Source organism: Podarcis pityusensis (genome assembly GCF_964106645.2).
Source record: "Podarcis pityusensis genome assembly, chromosome: 1".
Taxonomy (NCBI): Eukaryota; Metazoa; Chordata; class Lepidosauria; order Squamata; family Lacertidae; genus Podarcis; species Podarcis pityusensis.
The window spans coordinates 79,575,708-79,594,709 of NC_138028.1; the positions used below are offsets into that span (position 1 = coordinate 79,575,708).

Below are 19,002 nucleotides of genomic sequence, written 5' to 3' on the forward strand. Positions count from 1 at the left end.
GATGGTAAGAAGAGGATGGTTTTTACTGGGTCCCCAGGGGAAATTGTTTCTTGTATGCAGACTTAACCTCTGAAAAGATGTAGTATCTGAAGCTGGTGCTACTTTCAGTAAAATGCACCACTATATTATTTAATACCGGGGCTAGACCTTGCCAAACTGGAACATATAAGCAGGTGTGTGTACAGGCAAGACCTTCATTTATGAGACTTAACTTTTTTTTAGCTTAAGGTAAAGGTAAAGGGCCCCCTGACCATTAGGTGCAGTCGTGGACGACTCTGGGGTTGCGGCGCTTATCTCGCTTTATTGGCCGAGAAAGCCGGCGTACAGCTTCCGGGTCATGTGGCCAGGATGACTAAGCCACTTCTGGTGAACCAGAGCAGCACACGGAAACGCCGTTTACCTTCCCGCTGGAGTGGTACCTATTTATCTACTTGCACTTTGATGAGCTTTCAAACTGCTAGGTTGGCAGGAGCAGGGACCGAGCAATGGGAGCTCACCCCGTCGCGGGGATTCGAACTGCCGACTTTCTGATCAGCAAGTCCTAGGCTCTGTGGTTTAACCCACAGCCCCACCTGCGTCCCAGAGACTTAGCTTAGTTTAGTTTTAAAGGGCTATAATCCACTCACAACATTTTGGAGAGCGAGATAACACCCACAGGAAAAAACATACAAGTTAGAAGGACTGGCCATGTGCTCTTCACTTTTGATAACCAAGAGAAATCCACTTAATTAAAACTGGAAGCTAATTGATCACTTCTGAGGCTCTTCAAAGAGAATCACCCCCTACAGATATTCAGCTTCTGCTGATGGTTATTGAAGAAGCCCAAACAGGATGCCTAAGAGGGAGACATTGTGGAACAGTTGATTACTGCCCTGCTGTGGCAACTCAGAAGTTTTAAAATATTAGATGAAATTCATTTTCTGCGGGTGTGCCCTGGATGCTATGATGAAGCCAGCTTAAAGGTGAGTATGTCTGAGTCTCTGCACCTTAAGGTGCCTTACTTTCCCCTGTGAGTGGCATAACCTCACCACATGCAGCTGAAACTATAGGGCAGGCCCCCTAGAATCGCAGATTGGCACCAAGACAGATTTGATTCCCAGCTCGTCTCCTCCTAACAACTAACCACTAAGAACAAGGAATGCCCAGAGCTTAACAACAGTCTCTAAAAGAGCACTAAAGAAGACACTGAGGTCCAAACTAAATGCCATGGGGGAGACAATGCATAATGAATGCATTTATGTCTCTCTACGTTTCTTTCAATTGGCCCAATTGTAAGGAACAATTGGGACTGTGACCACAGGGTGAGCTAACCATTTCTCCCCACACTATTTTCACAATAAAAATTGTGATCACGGGCACGACTAATTTACCCACTGTGGAGTAAGGCAACATCTTCACACTCTATCCAGTCACAGCTGCAGGGCAGGGCGGAGGAGTTTTGCAAGACTGTTTACTGACCTGCAGTCATTTTCCCATTGGTCCACACAAGATTCTTGGCCTTAACCACAACTACTGTCAACCGCTCTGCTGTTGGGAGATAGCTAAGAGAAAGCAGAATTTCACCCACTGAATCAGTTGCCTGCATGGAACAAGAAGGAGACAGGTGACTGCTCATTAAATGGCCTTATAACAAAATGAATGGTAGAGATTACTACTCTAGCTCAAGGCAGTGGAGAACATTAGAAAGCAACTGAGCTATATAAAAAGGTAGCATTTGAGGGCCAATTCAGTCAACTTTGGCGGCTGCCAAGGGCCCTGCTATCTTAAGGGGCTGAAGATTCTCCCTTGCCCCATATCCTTGCCCCACCCATTCTCCAGAACCCTATTGCCCTCTGCCCTGTTACAATAAGCTACCTTGTTCATGTCCTGTAGATACAGCCACGCATTGAAGGGCCTGATGGAGAGATCCAAGTCTGACAACTTCAGCTCAGCGACTCCAGTGCTGATGTTCCTTTCGTCTTCATCTATGCCAAAGATGGAAAACCTCAAGCTGTTTTCTTCCAGTGCAGAAGGGTCCAAGGGGATTGAAAACCTCTCATCGAAGAAGACTGAGTAGGCAGTCCTTTGGATCTGCACAGATTAAAAAGGAAGCACAGGAGAGGGTTGAAATGCCAGGTGAGGAAAAAAATCTTACACAGGAACATAGGAAGCTGCTATATGTGCAGATGTGAATGGCACAGGGATATTAGTAGACAGAAGGCCAGCAAAATACATTCTTGAGAAAACTTCTGCTCCTGGAAACACAGAGGCTGTGCACACACTATACCTTCAAAGGATATTCAAAGCATATTCTTTCCCTCCAACAATTCTGTTAAGAACTGCTGGGAATTGTAACTCCGTGGGGGGTAAACTATAGTGACTAGAATTCTTTGAGGGAAAGAATGTGCTTTAAAGGTGTAGTGTGTATACAGCCTAACACACTTTCAACAGATCAGCATCTCTGAAGATTCACCGTTTCAAAGCCCAGCAAATGGGACTTCCGGGGTGGCGCCATCGGCAATGGCGGCCTCCCTCTGAACTGGAGGGACTAGCTCCGCGCGAAACGGGTCTTTTCCGCTACGGCGAAGTGGGGACCCTTTTAAAAATCACAGGCTTCATCTGCCTGTGACCATGGGACTCGGCGGGCACCCTTAGCGCCCCCCCAACCCGCAAAGGAACCCACTAACGGGCTCCGAAGTGAAGAGGGGGAAGCGGCGCGGTGCTGTGAGTCAACTGCTATTTCCGTGGAGCGAAGCCGCACAGCTGTTGCCGGAGAGCGCTGCCTTTTTCCTGGGACAATTTGGCTTCTAAAATAAGCACCCGTGAGTACTTAAACTTTGAACAATTGGACTTTAAATAAGGACTTGCGAGCAGAAAGTAATTGGACTTAAAATTTTTACTTCAATTTGGTACTGAAACGGGAAGGTCTAAACAGGAAGTCAGCCTTCCGTTTCTTTGTAGACAGAATAAAGCAAAGACAACGTAAACTAGAGCTCAGAAAATCGCCTCTAAAGGATTGGCTTTCATCATTTAAAATTGTTGAACCCCCCTTCGGCAGCAGGAGAAGAAGGGGGATCTTTTTTGGACTGTTTAAACCTGCAGAAGTGAGTTTAAAGTAAAGTAACTTTCCACCGTCCTGATCCTGGAGCGGGGTGTCAGGACTGACGTTGAGATAAACGCTTTTGACAGATAGCTAAAAGAAGAGGAACATAGTGATTCCATTGTTTCCTTTCGCACCTTAAAGGAACAAATATTGACAAAATTTCTGAAAAAAGGAAACTCTGTTGCTAGACTTGTCTTTAAAAGAAAGATCAAATAGAAGTTTTCACCCTAGAGGGAGATTATGAAACTGTAACCAACTCCTGGGAGCTGGCAGCTGTTACAGATTACAATCGTGGGAATAGACATCTGACCTTGCAGGACAATGTATTCAGAAGCTCTGTTGTGTGCTTTCTATAAAACAAATGCCCTACTGGAACAGCTACATGAGAAGACGAATTTGATGGCTGATTCGATTAGAAATTTTGAACAGGCAGTGGGAAATTTTGAACAGGCAGTGGGAAAATATGTGGAGCCCACCCAGGAATTAAATCAGGAGTGTGCCCTGACAGAACAAGCCCAACAGGAATATGAGCTTTTGGATTTGACAAATGAACTTGGAAAAAGCCAGATTTGGAAAGAAAAAGTTTGGTTTGGCTTGGAAATGGGGGGTTGGATAGACCCTCCTATGCAGGGATGTTTGGACTTTTCAAGTCTGGCAATGGGCCGTGAGATGTTTGGGATTGTGGGGGCTCTCAATTTTGGAGGGTTTTTGAAACATGTCTTTAAATACCACATGGAATTTAGTGTCGATTATGGAAAAGGGGTTGATCTGTCGAGAAGGGTCAAAAATATTGCTAAGCTGGAGTTCCCACGAGTGAAACGAGCAGGAGACAAGGGAAAATACAGTTACAAATATGAAAATGAGCTGCGGAAGGGACATGGAAGGGACTTAAGGGCCTCAGATATAAGGTCACCAGGTTAATGCGCCAGATCGATGGGATAATAAGGACTGACAAACCCGGGACCAGGAGGAAGGGACGCTGTATGAAGATTGGATTTGTTTTTATTTCTTTTTTTTATTACTAGGACTGTTTTATAAAATTGATGAATGTTAGAAAAATGTTGGAATGAAATTATTTGGCTTTAGTAAAAATGTTTAAAGAATTATGTAAGAATATTATGGTTATGAGAAGTCGGTAAAAATAAGATTTAAGTTTTAAGTTCCAAGGTTTTTTATAGTAAGATAAGATTAAAATAGTTTAAGGTAATGTAATGACAGAATATTATGAAATATGGAAAGGATTTGCTGTGACAATTAACAACCAGGACACAAGGAAGGGGAGGAGGAGGAGGTCAAGGAAAGAGGGTAATGGCAGTTGAGGAGTTGAGAATAATGGATTTGTTTTTAAATGTTTTTAAATTTTTGTGGTGTATTTTTGTTTTTTTCTCTCTTATTTTGTGTATTTGTATGGTTGGAAGTGGCTTGTTTTTCTCTTTTTCTACTTTGTTTTCTTTTGTAACTTAAAAAAAAAAAACTCTTTCAATAAATATCATAAAAATTAAAAAAAAAAAGCCCAGCAAATGGAAAGTAACACTGGAACAACACATTCAAACACCACACATATATCATAATATCACAAATGGACGGATTTGGTAACTGGTGCAGAATCAACAATCAAGTTTTTCAGTTTTCTTTTCCCTTCCCCCTCATTTTTCACCTTTATGGCAGTGAAATTTCTAAAGCGAGAGGGTAGCTGAATAGGATTTCCACTCCACTCCACATCTAGGTGAAGCAGAATGAATGTACAAAATAAAAGCAACTGTTTTCTTTTTCTTCCACTTCCGTCCTCATTTTATCCTCACAATAACCTCACGACTTGGACCTTGGATTTGGCAAATGCAGTGAGATTTATGGTTCAGCAAATATTTAAACTTAGGTTTCCCTTGGGTCTCCTCTAACCACTAGACCACATGGTCTCTATGTGCAAATGTGCTTAATTTATTCTAGTTGCAAGATTTTGATCTTTCCCCCAGCTCTGTTCTAGAAATACAGGCATTAATGTAACTTATCTGAGAAGACAAACAAGCAGTTATTTGGGTGCCAGTGTCAATCTGTGCTACCTGTGCCCTTCATCTATTTGCCTAGGATACATTTCCTCTGTTTCTGCCTCTTGGGATGCCCCACGTGCTCTTGATCTGCACTGATGACTTTCCAACTACGTATTGATCTTCTTCAGGTTGCATGCCGTCAGGTCTCCTTTTATACATATCACCTGCTGCTGCTGCCAGCAGCACCACTGCTGCCCTGTTCTCTCAGGGACACCTTCCACTCTCTCAGGTAGAAGGGAACTCCCAAGCAACCGGCTCGCTCTATGTGCAAAATCCATAACATTGGCTTCTGTCGGTGATTCCTCTCTGAATAATGTGTTTCGTGCACTTTGCTGATTAGAGCATTTTCCTTGTGCCTACTTTCCAGAGCATTTGCACTGAACGATTCATGATTTAGCTGCTTAAGCAATAATACAGTTTCTGAAATACGGAATCTTGTGCCCAGAATGGCTCCCTAAGGCACAACCAATCATTACATGCAGGCGGACACACATTGTCATAACGTAGACACTGGCCAGGAGATGCTGGCTGGGTTAACTTACTTCTGAGGGATGGCCTCAAACCTCTCAGCCACATTGGCCGTGTTTGCATGGTTTAAATATGAATAAACAGACAGCTGGTCCCTGCTGCTTTAAAGTCCCCACTTCGCTCTTAGCTGCCACCCTGGGAGCAACAAACAGCAACTTTTGGCTTTACTGTCTGAACTGAGGCACGGATTTTGTTTCTCCTCAAACAAACCACCAACCTGTTCAGAGCCCATGAAAAGCTAATAATTTATAATAATAATTTATTATTTGTACCCCGGCCATCCGGCTGGGCCTCCCCAGCTAAACCCTGTTGTTGTTGTCCCTGGAGGTGGCAAAGTCAGGAGATGGGAAGATGGCACTTTCTTCATGCAGAAATCCCCTCTTCAACACAACCATTAAGAGTGCAGGAGCCTTGCCCCCTTTCTCACGGGGCCTTGCAACTTGAAGACATCCAATGCAAAATAGGAATGGGTCAGGTTTTCTCATGTTCTGAGTGCCTCTCCATGATCTGACCCTCTCCCCCTCACTAGTTATACTGTCCCAAAAATGGTGGTGGGGCGAGGGGGGGGAATGCCTTAGATAGTGGGTAAAGGTAACACAGCCCCCACTTCCTGTTTCCACTTGAAATCTGCCATTTGGGGTTGAAGGACATTATACAGAAAGGGAGCGTTCTCTGTGGGCAATGCCACATTTTCCTGGTATGGATTGCCACCAAAAGAGTTATGATTAGTTGAAAACAGAACAAGCCAAACAAAAACGAAACTGCTGTGTACACCCTAGACCTTTAAGGTACATTTGAAGCACAATATTTCCCTCAAAGAATTATGGGCAGTTTGCCCCCCCCCCAAAAAAAAATTACAATTCCCAGCAACCCGTTAAAGGCAAGGTGCATACAGGGAGAGGCGGACCCTGTAGAAAACCTTCCTATAAAGAAATCTTGCACCCCGTTTGTAGTAACCGATAGCCCTTACTTCTCTACATGACTTCAGACTCAGAGACAAAGCAGTAAGAAGGCATTTGCAGCTTACACAGACAAAGAGGCGGCACATTTTGTGGTCTTGCGGGAATGAAAATGGCTGTTGCCCTCTCCCCACCCCCATCCCAAGCAGCCAGGTCATGTAAGTTTCTCCACACAGTCATGCCCCCAAAGAGAATAGCATCTGCATAAAAAGGCAGGCAACACCTGCTTGTGTGAGCCAGCTGTTAAAGATACATAAAGGCAGGATCTCTGGATTTCATCTCGCCCAGGGATTTATTTGGGCTCTTGGACTTTCGTTTTCCAGGCTGCATCCCAAATGACTTTTTAGTGCACATGAGCAGAGAACAGGAAACGAGCAATGAAAGGATAATCTGCATGCCTGGGAGAAGACATGGAAGCTTTGAGCTGGCTTAAGGGTGGGGGGGTGGATTGTCCTATAAGCACATTTTTTTTCTGGGAAATGACCACATCATGTTTTCATGTGTCTTAGGACAGAGGAAGGAAGGTGAAAGAAGCAGCAGAAGCCTCTCTCTAGGCTGGCCAGGAACAAGAGCTACCTTCCATCTTCAATATTTCTGCCGAAGGCGAGTTTCTGTGGGCGCCACTTACAATCTCTGGGAGCTTGGCAAGTGTGAGAAAAGCTGTGCCAGATGAACTGATTAGTAGCTAAATGGATGCAGGACAAAGGGCAGGAACACAGACATCCCCACTGCTTCACACATTCAGAACAGTACCTCCTCCATATTTGCACTGAGGTCTTGGAACTCCCTCCCAGGGGAAAGCTATTCCACCCCATCTGTCAGTCTTCCAGGAAAAAGGCTGTGCTGTTCCCGAGGGCATTCAAAATCCTCTTGAGTTTAAAGGGATCCCCTTTCCTGACTGCTCTCTTTTCTTTCTTATGGCTTTTGGTTTTTGTTTACTGCCACTGCCTAATTGATTAATTAGTTGCTGGTTGGCTGCTTCTTGTGCTTCAGTTTGTATTAATAGGTATTTTGTGTTTAAATACTGTCAGCTGCCTTGAATATCGTTTTGCTTCCAAAAAGGAAAGACAGGATATACGCATTTTAAAATAAAGTAAGAAAAATATTTGTGTGTGTGTGTGTGTGTGTGTGTGAGAGAGAGAGAGAGAGAGAGAGAGAGAGAGAGAGAGAGATCTGTGATCAGATCCCTCATTTCTTTTCCTTTGCTTAAAGAAAAAGCTATGGGAAGATGCTGACTTGGATTGTGTCCACAGCTCTAGGGAAGGGGTTTAACCCCTTCCCCCCTGCACCATTTCCCCTATTTGAATCACCCTTTCCAACTGCTGCAGAGAAGGGAAAGACAGGGACATAAATGTGACAGATTAAACCTAACAAGCAAATGATGCCTATTTGCATTCCACTAGTGTTAAGACTTAACCACTGCATATATTAAAAGGCCTGGGGAAGCAACATAGCTCAAGGTCACTTGACAGCCGAGCCCATTTTTCATCCGGGATACCACCACCCCCTCACATAATTTGGTAAGCAAAAGGGACTATGCACATGCCTAAAGGCACCCTTTGTTATTAGTCTTGCTGCTCTGGTGCTTAACCCTGGCTCAGAGCCAGCATGGAATAGAGCTCAGAGTGTCAAGACTAAGGCTGCGGATTCAAATCTGTGCTCAGGCATGAAGTCCGCTGGGTGATCTAGGGCCAATTACTGTCTCTCAGAGAGGAGTTGTGAAGATCAGCTCATGGGAGGGAAGATGGGAATTAAATGTTGCAAAGTAAGTGCTTTAATCAGAATCAGGACCAAGCACTGGACGCTGAGCAAATCACACCCACCCACCCTCCCCCTCAGGCTTATATTTTGATCACCAGTAGGAAAAGAACATTTAACTCCTAATCCTCACTTCACACTGCAATTAACAAAGGAGACACATCATACTGAGGGAAGATTTCAGATACAAATTAGATTTTTTCTCCCTTGGCCTGCCTCTGAGAATGTAAATTTACAAAGTGAACCACCTCCTCCTCCTCGCCCGCTTCTGTCTCCCATTCTGAGGGTGCGTGGGAGGTTTGCTAAATAAATGATCAACCATGCAGCACAAAGTCAAAGAGGCAGACGCTTTGGTATTTGAAAGGAAATACTGTAAACAATGTCCATTCATAAGAGAATCTTCCTTCCTTCCCAACCACCCACCTACCCCTTCCCCCATTTTCTCCCACCCCCCACTGATGAACTTATCAATGCTGGGCTGCTCATTGCATCAGCTTCCACCTCACTGAAGCAAGAGCTGCAATTTCAGTCAAAAATCTACAGGGGGGAAAGACATTTTCTGCAGCTATTTTCTACAGTAGGGCCACCAGCGTGACAAGAATGCATGCTAGAAACAGCGACCCCTTTTGTACTGCCATGCTCCAAAGCCTTGTGATTTGGAAGCAATCATGGACAAAATCTTCTTCTAATTGACACCAGCCTCCCCAAGTTCACCTCCCTCCAGGTGTTGTTGGACTATGGCCCCTCATCAGACCAGCCAGCATGGCCAATGGTCAAAGATGATGGGGACTGCAGTTCAAAAAAATTGGAGGGCACCAAGTTCAGGAAGTCTGGTTTACAAATATGTGGCCATTGCTCCACCAGTGCAAGATATGGAACCTACACCGCTTTCCTCCCTTCCAGGGTCTGTTCTGAGGGTTCACGTGGACCCCCACCAGAGCTAATTTGGGCGTGGGCAGGGAGAAGAGAGGGGAAAGGCCCCGTTGCACTAGTGGAAGTCATTGCATGGGCTTCTGCGAGTAGGGCTAGTTAGTTGAACCCTGCCCTCAGGCTACTGTGACCACTCTCTACCATCCTGTTCCTTGGAAGTCCCTGCATTTCATCCTTATGTACTGCAAAATAAAAATATTCCGTGCTGCTCTTAAATATGCTGCCCAAACTCTCTCTTTGATAACTAAGAAAGATATGGGTGTGCTGTCTTCTTCTCCCACTTCTGGGGTCGCCCTACTTTCCATGCTCTACTTTCACTCTACATGCCTACTTTTAGTGCACAATCATTAATGTCAGAAGCAGGAAAAAGGTGCCATGATTCAATGAAGGACCTTCAAAGCTTCCTAGATGAAGCATGTGCCCCTCCATGCAAAATAGGTGCTCACCTACAGCCTCTTCAAACCTTGGGAATGGCAAAGCAGTCACCAATTTCCTGTCTTTGCATTTAATTCTTCTCAGATGCCATTGTTCCTGTACACTCATGACATTTTGCCCTCCCTGGTGCTTTTTCTCATCCATAAGAACACCTGAAGGACCAGGATTTGCACATCAGGTTGCCCTCATTCTCCATCCTTTCTAGATCTTATTCGATTCTTCCCCTTGCTCGGTAGTACATTACTAGTCACCTTTCTGGGCATACCTGCTGCTTGGGAAAGCACTGCAACACATTTGTGGAGTCAGCCATTGCCACAGAGAAGCTAGCTATTGTTAGCTTTTAGAAGCAGAGTCACTTCACCTATGGGTGTTTCAGTCAACAATATTGCCATCATATTTGTATTAAAAAGCACAAATTCGGCCGCAGGCTTAAAACCTAACCAATTCTCCTCCCACCTGATAAAAAACAGGAAACAAAATCCCACAGATAAAACAAAAACAAAAAAACAAAAAACAAAACACCCTTACAACATGCAAACTCCCCCCACCCCACCCCCCGGTCAATTAGGAATAGATAAAAGTTTCAAGCAAAAGAGTATGCAGAGTTCTGATGATATCAGCTCAGGATAAGTTTTCATGGCTTTCCACATGCTAAAACAGAGGGAGAGGTACAGACAGCCTGGTGCAATGAGTTCCAGGGAAAGGGGACAGCAAGAGAGAAGGGAAGGAAGGAGGGTGTGTGTGTGTGTGTGTGTGTGTGTGTGTGTGGAATTAATCCAATCCATAGACTGATGGGCACAACTAAGACGACAAGAATACAAGTAAAGAAGAAGAGAAGGATAAGGCAGAAGAACAAAGAACCCTTTGAACAAAAAGAAGTAAAAGCGGATCTGGCAAGCAAACAGGAGTCCTGGAGGGCGTGTAACAATGTGGAAACGGGGAGAAAATGAAGTATTGAAAAAGCCAACCAGGCAGAAGAACTGAGATCAAATGAGGACTGGCTGAGGTGGTCCAGAAAGAATAAATGAGTGGTACAGTGACACTGCAGTAGAACTCAATATCCACAAAATGTCTTTTAAATAGAGAGAGAGAGCAGTATTTGAAAAGTGAAAATGGCCCGTTGAAAAAGGAACTTTGGGTTGGGGAAGGTGGATTATTCCAACTGGATTACAGAGAAGCACAGAAATTGCATTATACCCCTGGACCAAGCTGGAGAAGGAAAAAACAAGTTTGAACCACTTATGAAATCAGATTTCCAGCTTATTGTTATTTGCTGTTAACGAGCTCACGCACATTGCCCAATCATTCCTCCCCTGGTGTAACTGGTAAAAAGGACCTGCAACTAAGGCTGGTTTCCCATTATATTAAACCAGGGGTTAGTGGTTTGTTGTTCCTCAGCAAGCCAGCAACAAGCCATGACTTTGGTTGTTGGCTTGTGCTCATGGCTCATCAGGGAACAAGACACCACAAACCCTGGTTGGGATTGTAATGGGAAGCCAAGCTTCACTGTGGCTTCCAGGTCTGTTTATCCTACTCGAACCAACCAAGGACCAAATTGGGAGTGATCAGACATCGCTGCTTGTTCACAATAATCACAGCAAGCCAGGAAGTGGGCGTCACACATGAATGCAGCCTGTGTGTCTTCTGTGGAAGAAAGGACATGGCTAGGCACTTTACCAGCCAAGAGTTCTGATATGGCAGGCGTGCTCAACAACTTTGACCTGAAGCCCCCAAAAGGGGGTAGATCACTGCCAGTTTTTAACTCTGTGAGTAGATCGTGATCTCTTGAAGGTTGGCCACCTTTGTGATATGGCATATGAGTGATCCCTTCTAAGGCTGAAAATCATTAGAAAATCTTTCTACTTGCACAGCCTGGTGTCAGAGGCTCTTGTTTTAAAATCACTGCAGACAAATACTGACAGTTCCCACTGAAATCTCTATGGGTTTTAGTGACTGGTGTATGTCGCACTGAAACACATTTTTTTTCTGTTATACCTTCCTGGGTCTGTGGAGCATGATGCAGCAGCACCAGAAAATGGCATTCTCAGCTCCCTGTCTGGGCCTAGCACTGTCACTCCCTGCAGTTACATCAGATTTCCCTGGCTGGCTTCTAATTTTCTCAGCTAATTAGGCAAATGGAAGAGCTTTTCATCAGCTGTGTTGTCCTTATATCACTTCACTGCTGAGTCTGCCCTGGTCAGCAGCAAATAGATAAACAAGCTCAGCAACATGAAAAGGCAAGAGACAGGTTTCCATGTGCAGGATAAGATAATATAACCTATATCCTCCTAATTACCATGTTGCATGGGGGTCTGCAGCTTGACTTTAAAGAAACCGAACCTGTTTGTTGGCTGCAACAGGGGGAGCGCAATAAGGAATGTTCCACCCAGTTCCACCAGGCACAACAAAGGACACTTTCTGTCAGTATCTCATCATACATGCTAGTTTTCTTATTGGATATCTAAAGATGTTGCATCTTTGCAAAAGTGTTAATAATGCAATCGTCAAGAAGATCCTGATTTATATAAGGCTGGTACACTGCTTATCATGGAATATTTCACTGATCATGGCTAGGATTCCAGAGGAGCCTAAGGGTGCAATCCAGATCTACATAACGTTAAGAGTGAACCTACTGTAGAAGCATCCCCACCATGTTTTAGACAGACATGCAGTCTTCTCTCCTGGACTGAACTCGGGGGAAACCCTTCTTCTTGCATCTCTGCACAACAAGGAAGATTGGCTGCATGCATGTAGAGGACTAGACAGACATTCATCAGTTCAACTTGTGTTGTCCTTTACAGTCATCAAGTCCTCAGTGCCTGATATTTTCTAAGGATCCCAACACTCAGAGACATTGACAACAATCACAATGAATGTGCTGAATCTGCCATTTGCAGAGTCTTGTGAAGTTAAGCACAGCCACCATGTTGCCCACAAGGAAACAGTGAAACTGAGAGGTTTATGACAGCCCTGTATTTAAGCACTCACCTGGTACTCCTAGGAGTCAATGAATGGTATACAGATGAGTTGAAGGGTTAATCTTCATATTATCTGCACATAGTGAGTTTCTGCACTAAACTTACTTCTGCAATTGTGGTCAAGCCAGCTACCAGACAGGCTGAGGGGCCATTTCCTGCCTTGCGCTTCCTGCTTCAGTAATGCAAGATAAAAAAAAAGACACGTACAAGGGGCTGCTTAGCTAGCAAAAAGACACGTGTACGAAGGAGAGGGGAGGGAGTGCTTAGCCAGCAGAAAGGCACACGTACAGGGGTAAGAGGAGGGGGTGCTTAGCCAGCAGTGCTTAGCCAGCAATATAGATATGCCCTAAAAGGGAATAAGTGAAAACTTGCCAGCTGATTGGGGAAGTTTGGGGGAGGTCTGGGAGGTGGGTGAATGTTCTCAAAGTATAAGAAAGTTTGCTGATGTGTGTTGCTTTGCAGCCAGATTTCAGAAGTTATTCTGCTGGTTGTCTCTGTGCACAGATTAAACTCTTTTCTCCAAAGAAGAAACTTTCCTGGTGTTATTTTACTCTTTCTTCGGTTCTGGGGACGCGGGCAAACGATTCCCTGGGGCAATAAGGCTTCAGAGTGAGCAGAATGGAGGGTGGGGAGGAAGATAGGGGACAAAGTGTGCCCAGCATACAAACAGAGAAGGCTATTGAAAGAGGGTTGGAACTCTCTATCCCTCCTCTGCTAGCCCCAGATGACTAGTAAACAGTTCTGCAGGCTGGTAACTTCAGTTCACAGATTTACAAGGCTGGCTTATGCCAAGAATTCAAGAATTCAAGAATGCAAGATAAATGAATGTATTGGTGCCGCCTGATAAAGGGAAACCAGTCTTCAGGCTTGTAAACAGCCGCATACCTGGTCTCCTGTGGCAAGCACGAATCTCCTCCAGGAAACCAAGCAGGAAAGCTTGACAAAACATGGTACTTTTCTCTAAAATTACATGTGGGCAGACAGACATTTGTGGGCTTGTTTCAAGTTTGCCAGTCTCCTGCCTCTTGATAGTACTTCTTCACACACTTCTGACATTTGCTGGCTGAGTGAGGGCAGACTGTCTGCCACTCTGTCTGGGAACAGCTCCTGACCACTTTGGCATTCTCTCTCCCACCTAATTTTTGCTTGGACACTGTGTGATCAAGAAATTGTCTTCCTGCTGTTTCCCAGGCCCCTTTCTGCCAAGGAGCACCTCCCTAATGAAGCCTTTGGGGCTTGAGCTGCTCTGCCTGATACGCTGCTGAGTTTCTTCCATCCTCCTCCCTCTAGCATCTCTGGCTGCCTGGCACAAGCCCCTCTGGAGCTTGGGAAAGACAGAATTAGCCCAGAGAACACAGCAAGCGAAGCAAGCATTAAATTTTCATCGTTTCTCAGTAGTAGGGCAGGTTGAGGAGGGAGGATGTTTGCTGTGTGTGCCCAGCTTAGCTGTCACAAGGCACCAGGGCAAGAAGAGCAAACTCACTCTCAGCTGCCCAAACTGAGCCAGAAGCTTTTCAAAGGGCAAGAACAAAATAACTAAACAGGTTCTGCTCCTCATGGGAAAAACAACACCTCATCTGAGAGCAAATTCTATTGAAAATCAATGGCACTTGCTTCAAAGTAAATATGTTTAGAGCTGGGTCACTAGCTACAGACTCGTATAACTGCATGTCTGCACCATCCATCTGCAACGAGACAGTGCAGTGCTATAAACATGCCCAGAATCCCTCGCAAATTAGCCCCTGGAAGATGACACAATAAATTAATAATCCCTTCAGTTCTGGTAGGGGATGAGCAGACTTGTTTTTCTTTACATAAGAAAAAGCTTGCCTGGCAGGTTACCCTTGCAGACTTTCCCTCTTCTACACAACTATAAAAGGAAGAGAAGCCTCCTTTTCTACCGCCCTAATCAGAAATGGCAGCCTCCAAATGGAACCAACATACAGTGGTACCTCGGGTTAAGTACTTAATTAGCTCCGGAGGTCTGTTCTTAACCTGAAACTGTTCTTAACCTGAAGCACCACTTTAGCTAATGGGGGCCTCCTGCTGCCGCCGCGCCGCCGGAGCATGATTTCTGTTCTCATCCTGAAGCAAAGTTCTTAACTCGACGTACTTATTTCTGGGTTAGCGAAGTCTGTAACCTGAAACGTCTGTAACCTGAAGCATCTGTAACCCGAAGTACCACGTATTACATGAGAACTGTAAAACTTTCCTTTTTGGGCTGACACTCAACAGCCATAGCTAAACAGGTGGGAGGCAATTTTCATCTGCAGGGGATACCTTTCTTTTTAAAAAATGAATCATTGGTGTCCTCTCCCCTGAGCCCTTGAGGAGAAGGCTAGAAATAAAAGCAAATAGAGAAGTCAGGGCCAAGTTCCCAGTCCACATTGAGCCCCAGGACTCAGTCTGTCACAAATTGAAGCAGGAAAATGCCCTAACAGCTCCAAATGGATTGCTCAAGAAGACCCTAACTTCAAAGGGTAGTGTGTCCACCAAGCCTCCACAATGCCCCACTTGGTTGAGCGTATACTAAGATCGCATCACCCTTCTTCATCCATTGAGGTATATGCATGGTTTTCAAAGATGTATCAAGTAACCACACTACCCTTGTAGGCAGCATGATCTAGAATCAATCTAAATTCAAAAAAGCAGGCTGAAGACAAGTATGAATGATTCAGAGTTGAGAAAAACTACGCATTTTGTGTTACAAATGGGTTAGTGTGCATACAGCCTACCTTCTCTCATCTATCTTTGTAGGCTTCTGGTACCTGAAAGTGCCAATTCATTCCTAAGAAATGTCTCAACCCTTTTCACACCTATCACTTTATGTGAATATTTTTTAAATAAATGCTCTTCAATCATACTTCTGATGTTCTCAATGGTAACGCCTTCTGGTCTTGTTTTATTCTCTCCTTCGTTCTAATACACATCCCCCCCTTCTCCAATTCCTAATAAATTAAGCACCCTTCTTCTCTATAACATTGTTTTGTTTCCTCCATTAGGGCACATTATACTCAAGGAACTCTCTCAGCAGCATCTTAATGTTGGAGCTTTTTGGCAGAGTCTCAAGTAGCCCTGGGCAGTTAATTACCTGAATAATGTAACATAACTTCTGTGAAGGCACTCTCAAGCAGGCAACTGGAAACTGGCACGTAGCTAGTACAACTTGGTGTTTCCCAAACAGTTGTTAGGAAATCACCACCACCTTCAACACAGAGATTAAATCTGGGGCTGTACCGCTCTCTAACATACCTTAATCAGCTCTCACACTAATGGCACCCTTTGCCCAGTCAATCAAGGCTCAGGGTGGGACTGTGCTTTCTGGTCAACAATGACCCTTCTAGGATTCCCTCAGGCCTTTCAGTTATAGAATGGATCATATCAAAGAGACCATAAGTTTTTGGAGGATTGGGGAAAATTTAGAGAGTATTTGAAAACTATATGTGAGGAGAATACAACGCTAGTGTGTTTTAAAGAGGCTTTGTGAAAAGTGAGGAATATCGCAAAAATGTAAATAAGGATATAAAGAAATTACTTAAAGGTGATACTATATATTAAGAAATGTGTAAATAGGAGAATTATTATGGATGACTGTCAGAGGAGTGGAGGGAGGTTCAACAAACTAAAATACGTGATGTGGAAAATGGAAAGATGGAAGTTTTTATAGAAAATGTAATAAAAAATATTTGCAAAAAAAAAAAGAATGGATCATATCAAGGAATTCAGGGGTGCATTTACTCCTATCCTTGGAAGGATATTGCCACCCATATATTGTAAGGGGGTAGGAGATCAATGCTGCACAGAGCTTCCCCAATGCAACGGACACAGAGTAATGGGTACCTCCACCACGATGGGTTAACTCAGAGCTTTCCAAACTTTACATGTTGGTGACACACTTTTTAGACATGCATCATTTTGCGACATAGTAATTCAGTTTTACTAGCAAACCAGAGGTTAAACTAACCCCTTTCCAGCCCTGGGAGCAGATTGTGTTTGTGTGACGCACCTACACACTGCAGCCGACACACTAATGTGTCGCGCAATACACAGTTTGGAAAGCTCTGGGTTAACTTTTCAATCAAGGTAGTGTGCCTTGGCATAATTTAGTAATCATTGCTCCCACAGGTAGATATCTAGCTACATTTCTAAGGCATCTACAGTGTGGTTTGTGAATGAAATGTTCCCGTTTACTAGCTATGTGGATATAGAGAAGCAAAACCATGGCAATAGATACACCAGGATCTGATCATCTCCACTGCACAATCAATATACCTCCTGGAGTGAACTATGGCTTCATATGACAGATGCTGCTGTTGAAAATGGTAACCGTAATGTGTACTTGAAATATTTCATCATCTGGGTGACCATTTCTGCCAGGGGTGAGGAACCTGTGGACATCACAGTGAATCCAGATGTGCTGGATTCCAACTTACTTCAGTTCCAGCCAGCAAGGCCAGGCATAATTAGAGTTGTAGTCCAGCAACATCTGGATGCTTTCCCCATCTATGCTTTAAGACTGTGCAAACGTCCTCCACAAAGATTTGCTATCTGATAGAGTCAAGTCCTAATCGTTATAAGATAAAATGAATCGTGCAAAGTGGTGGGTGTTCAAACTGATTCATAGTCTCAAAACATTTTTGATTTTCCTAAGCTACCAACCCTTGGATTCATACCACATCTGGCTGATTAACATTCTATGGCCTCTGTGTTTGTTGGGAGGAGAGTTTTTGTTTTATTATGTATTTTGTGTTCTCATTTTGCATTTTTATGTTGTGAAACACAACATAAAAATTTAATAAATAAAATAATTATCTACCTTGATAGCTTTCAGCCTTTCTACTTGAAGGGAAGATTTTGCATACAGGCATCCAATGATGAATGCTTGAACTTTGCAAAGGCTTCTGGGGGCAATGCTAGGCTGCACACTTTAGGTTCACTCACAGGAAGCAGATGCAACTGCCTTACAAAGAGTCAGACTATAGCTGCATGTAGCCCATGCTCTTGCCTGGAAACAGCTCACAGATGTGTCCTTGCCCTGGAATTGATGGGACCAGGGTCAGGCATCTTGCGCCTTGCCATCACTCAACATAAAGTGGGAGCATGTCCTAAAACATACCCAACACATTCCTGCAGCGGCATATTAACCAAGGATTATTACAATGGTCAGCAAGCCGCCTTTTAAGTAGCCTCCTCATATATTACTGATCTACTCAGTTAGCATGACCAACAGACAGGGGATAGGAATGTTGTATTCCAGAAACATCTGGAGAGCCATAAGTTCCTTATCCTTGACACTCAATAACTCCTGAAAAGGTTTTAAGGGTTGATCAATCCATTAATCTACCTGACAGCATGCTTGTGAGCGCGCCTCTTCTACAGCCCACAAAGGTGCAAAATTTGGCTCAGACACTTAATACCAAACACACAAAGCTGCCTTGCACAGGCTCAGACCAGGTCAGCATTGTCTAGCCTAGTAGGGGCTCACTGGGATTTTAGATAGGCATGTTTCTCAGCCCTACCTGGAGAAGTCAGGCATTGAACTCAGCATCTTCTGCACACAAATCACATGTGTGTTCTACCACTGAGCTGTCTCCCATGTACACTGCTGCTTCAGTGACTAGGACTCCAGGGAAATGGCCAATAGGATTTTTATCCCCGGTATACAAGCATCTCCTTGCAGTAAAGCCTGCATATGCGGATGAGTAGAGAATCTTCAGCTACGAATGACACAAACAAAGGGGCAAAAAGAAAAAGGAAGGATGAGGGTATAAAAGCAAAGAGACAGCTTTAGCACAGACTACTTATGAGCTCAATTCATAGCCAGCCCAGCAGCAGTGTTTATAGTTTGTCTGCCAAGTCTGTGCTCTGGGGATATAACTCATTTTCACTCATTTTTAAAGGCCATTTGAGATGAATGTTTGCAAACATATGAAGCGCAGCGAGAGTTCAGAGGTTTCACAATCAACAAACAGGATACGGTCTCCTTGCATTTTAAATATCTTCAGGCTGGTTCATGTTTCCATTCTTGCATGGGGGATGCTTCCAAGTGGTTAAAGGTCTTCTGTTGCAGAAGCAATGTTTGTATGCGAGAACCATGTGGGGTGCATAGGTGCCGTGGCTGTTTTCCATGCCAAGCCCATGCTGCCCTGTCCTGGGAGCCTCCTGACCTCTTGCTTCCTGTACAGGTATCACTGGTGTTTCATGGGACCTGGCCATGCAGAAGAAGCTCCCAACTCACAAGGATTTGTCCTGTAATCAACAATGCTTCACTCAAATAGTTAAGC

At 44.2% G+C, this 19,002-nt stretch overlaps 1 protein-coding gene across 1 annotated transcript in view; it reads right to left on the bottom strand.

Annotated features, from left to right (window-relative positions):
• SYT12 (synaptotagmin 12) overlaps positions 1-19,002 on the bottom strand; it is a 63,723-nt gene that overhangs the window by 5,787 nt on the left and 38,934 nt on the right. The window contains exons 7-8 of the mRNA XM_081012695.1: positions 1,855-2,070; positions 1,459-1,579 (exon numbers count right to left, since the gene is read on the bottom strand). Coding sequence (XP_080868821.1) covers positions 1,459-1,579; positions 1,855-2,070 — 337 coding nt within the window. The remainder of the gene's footprint in view (positions 1-1,458; positions 1,580-1,854; positions 2,071-19,002) is intronic.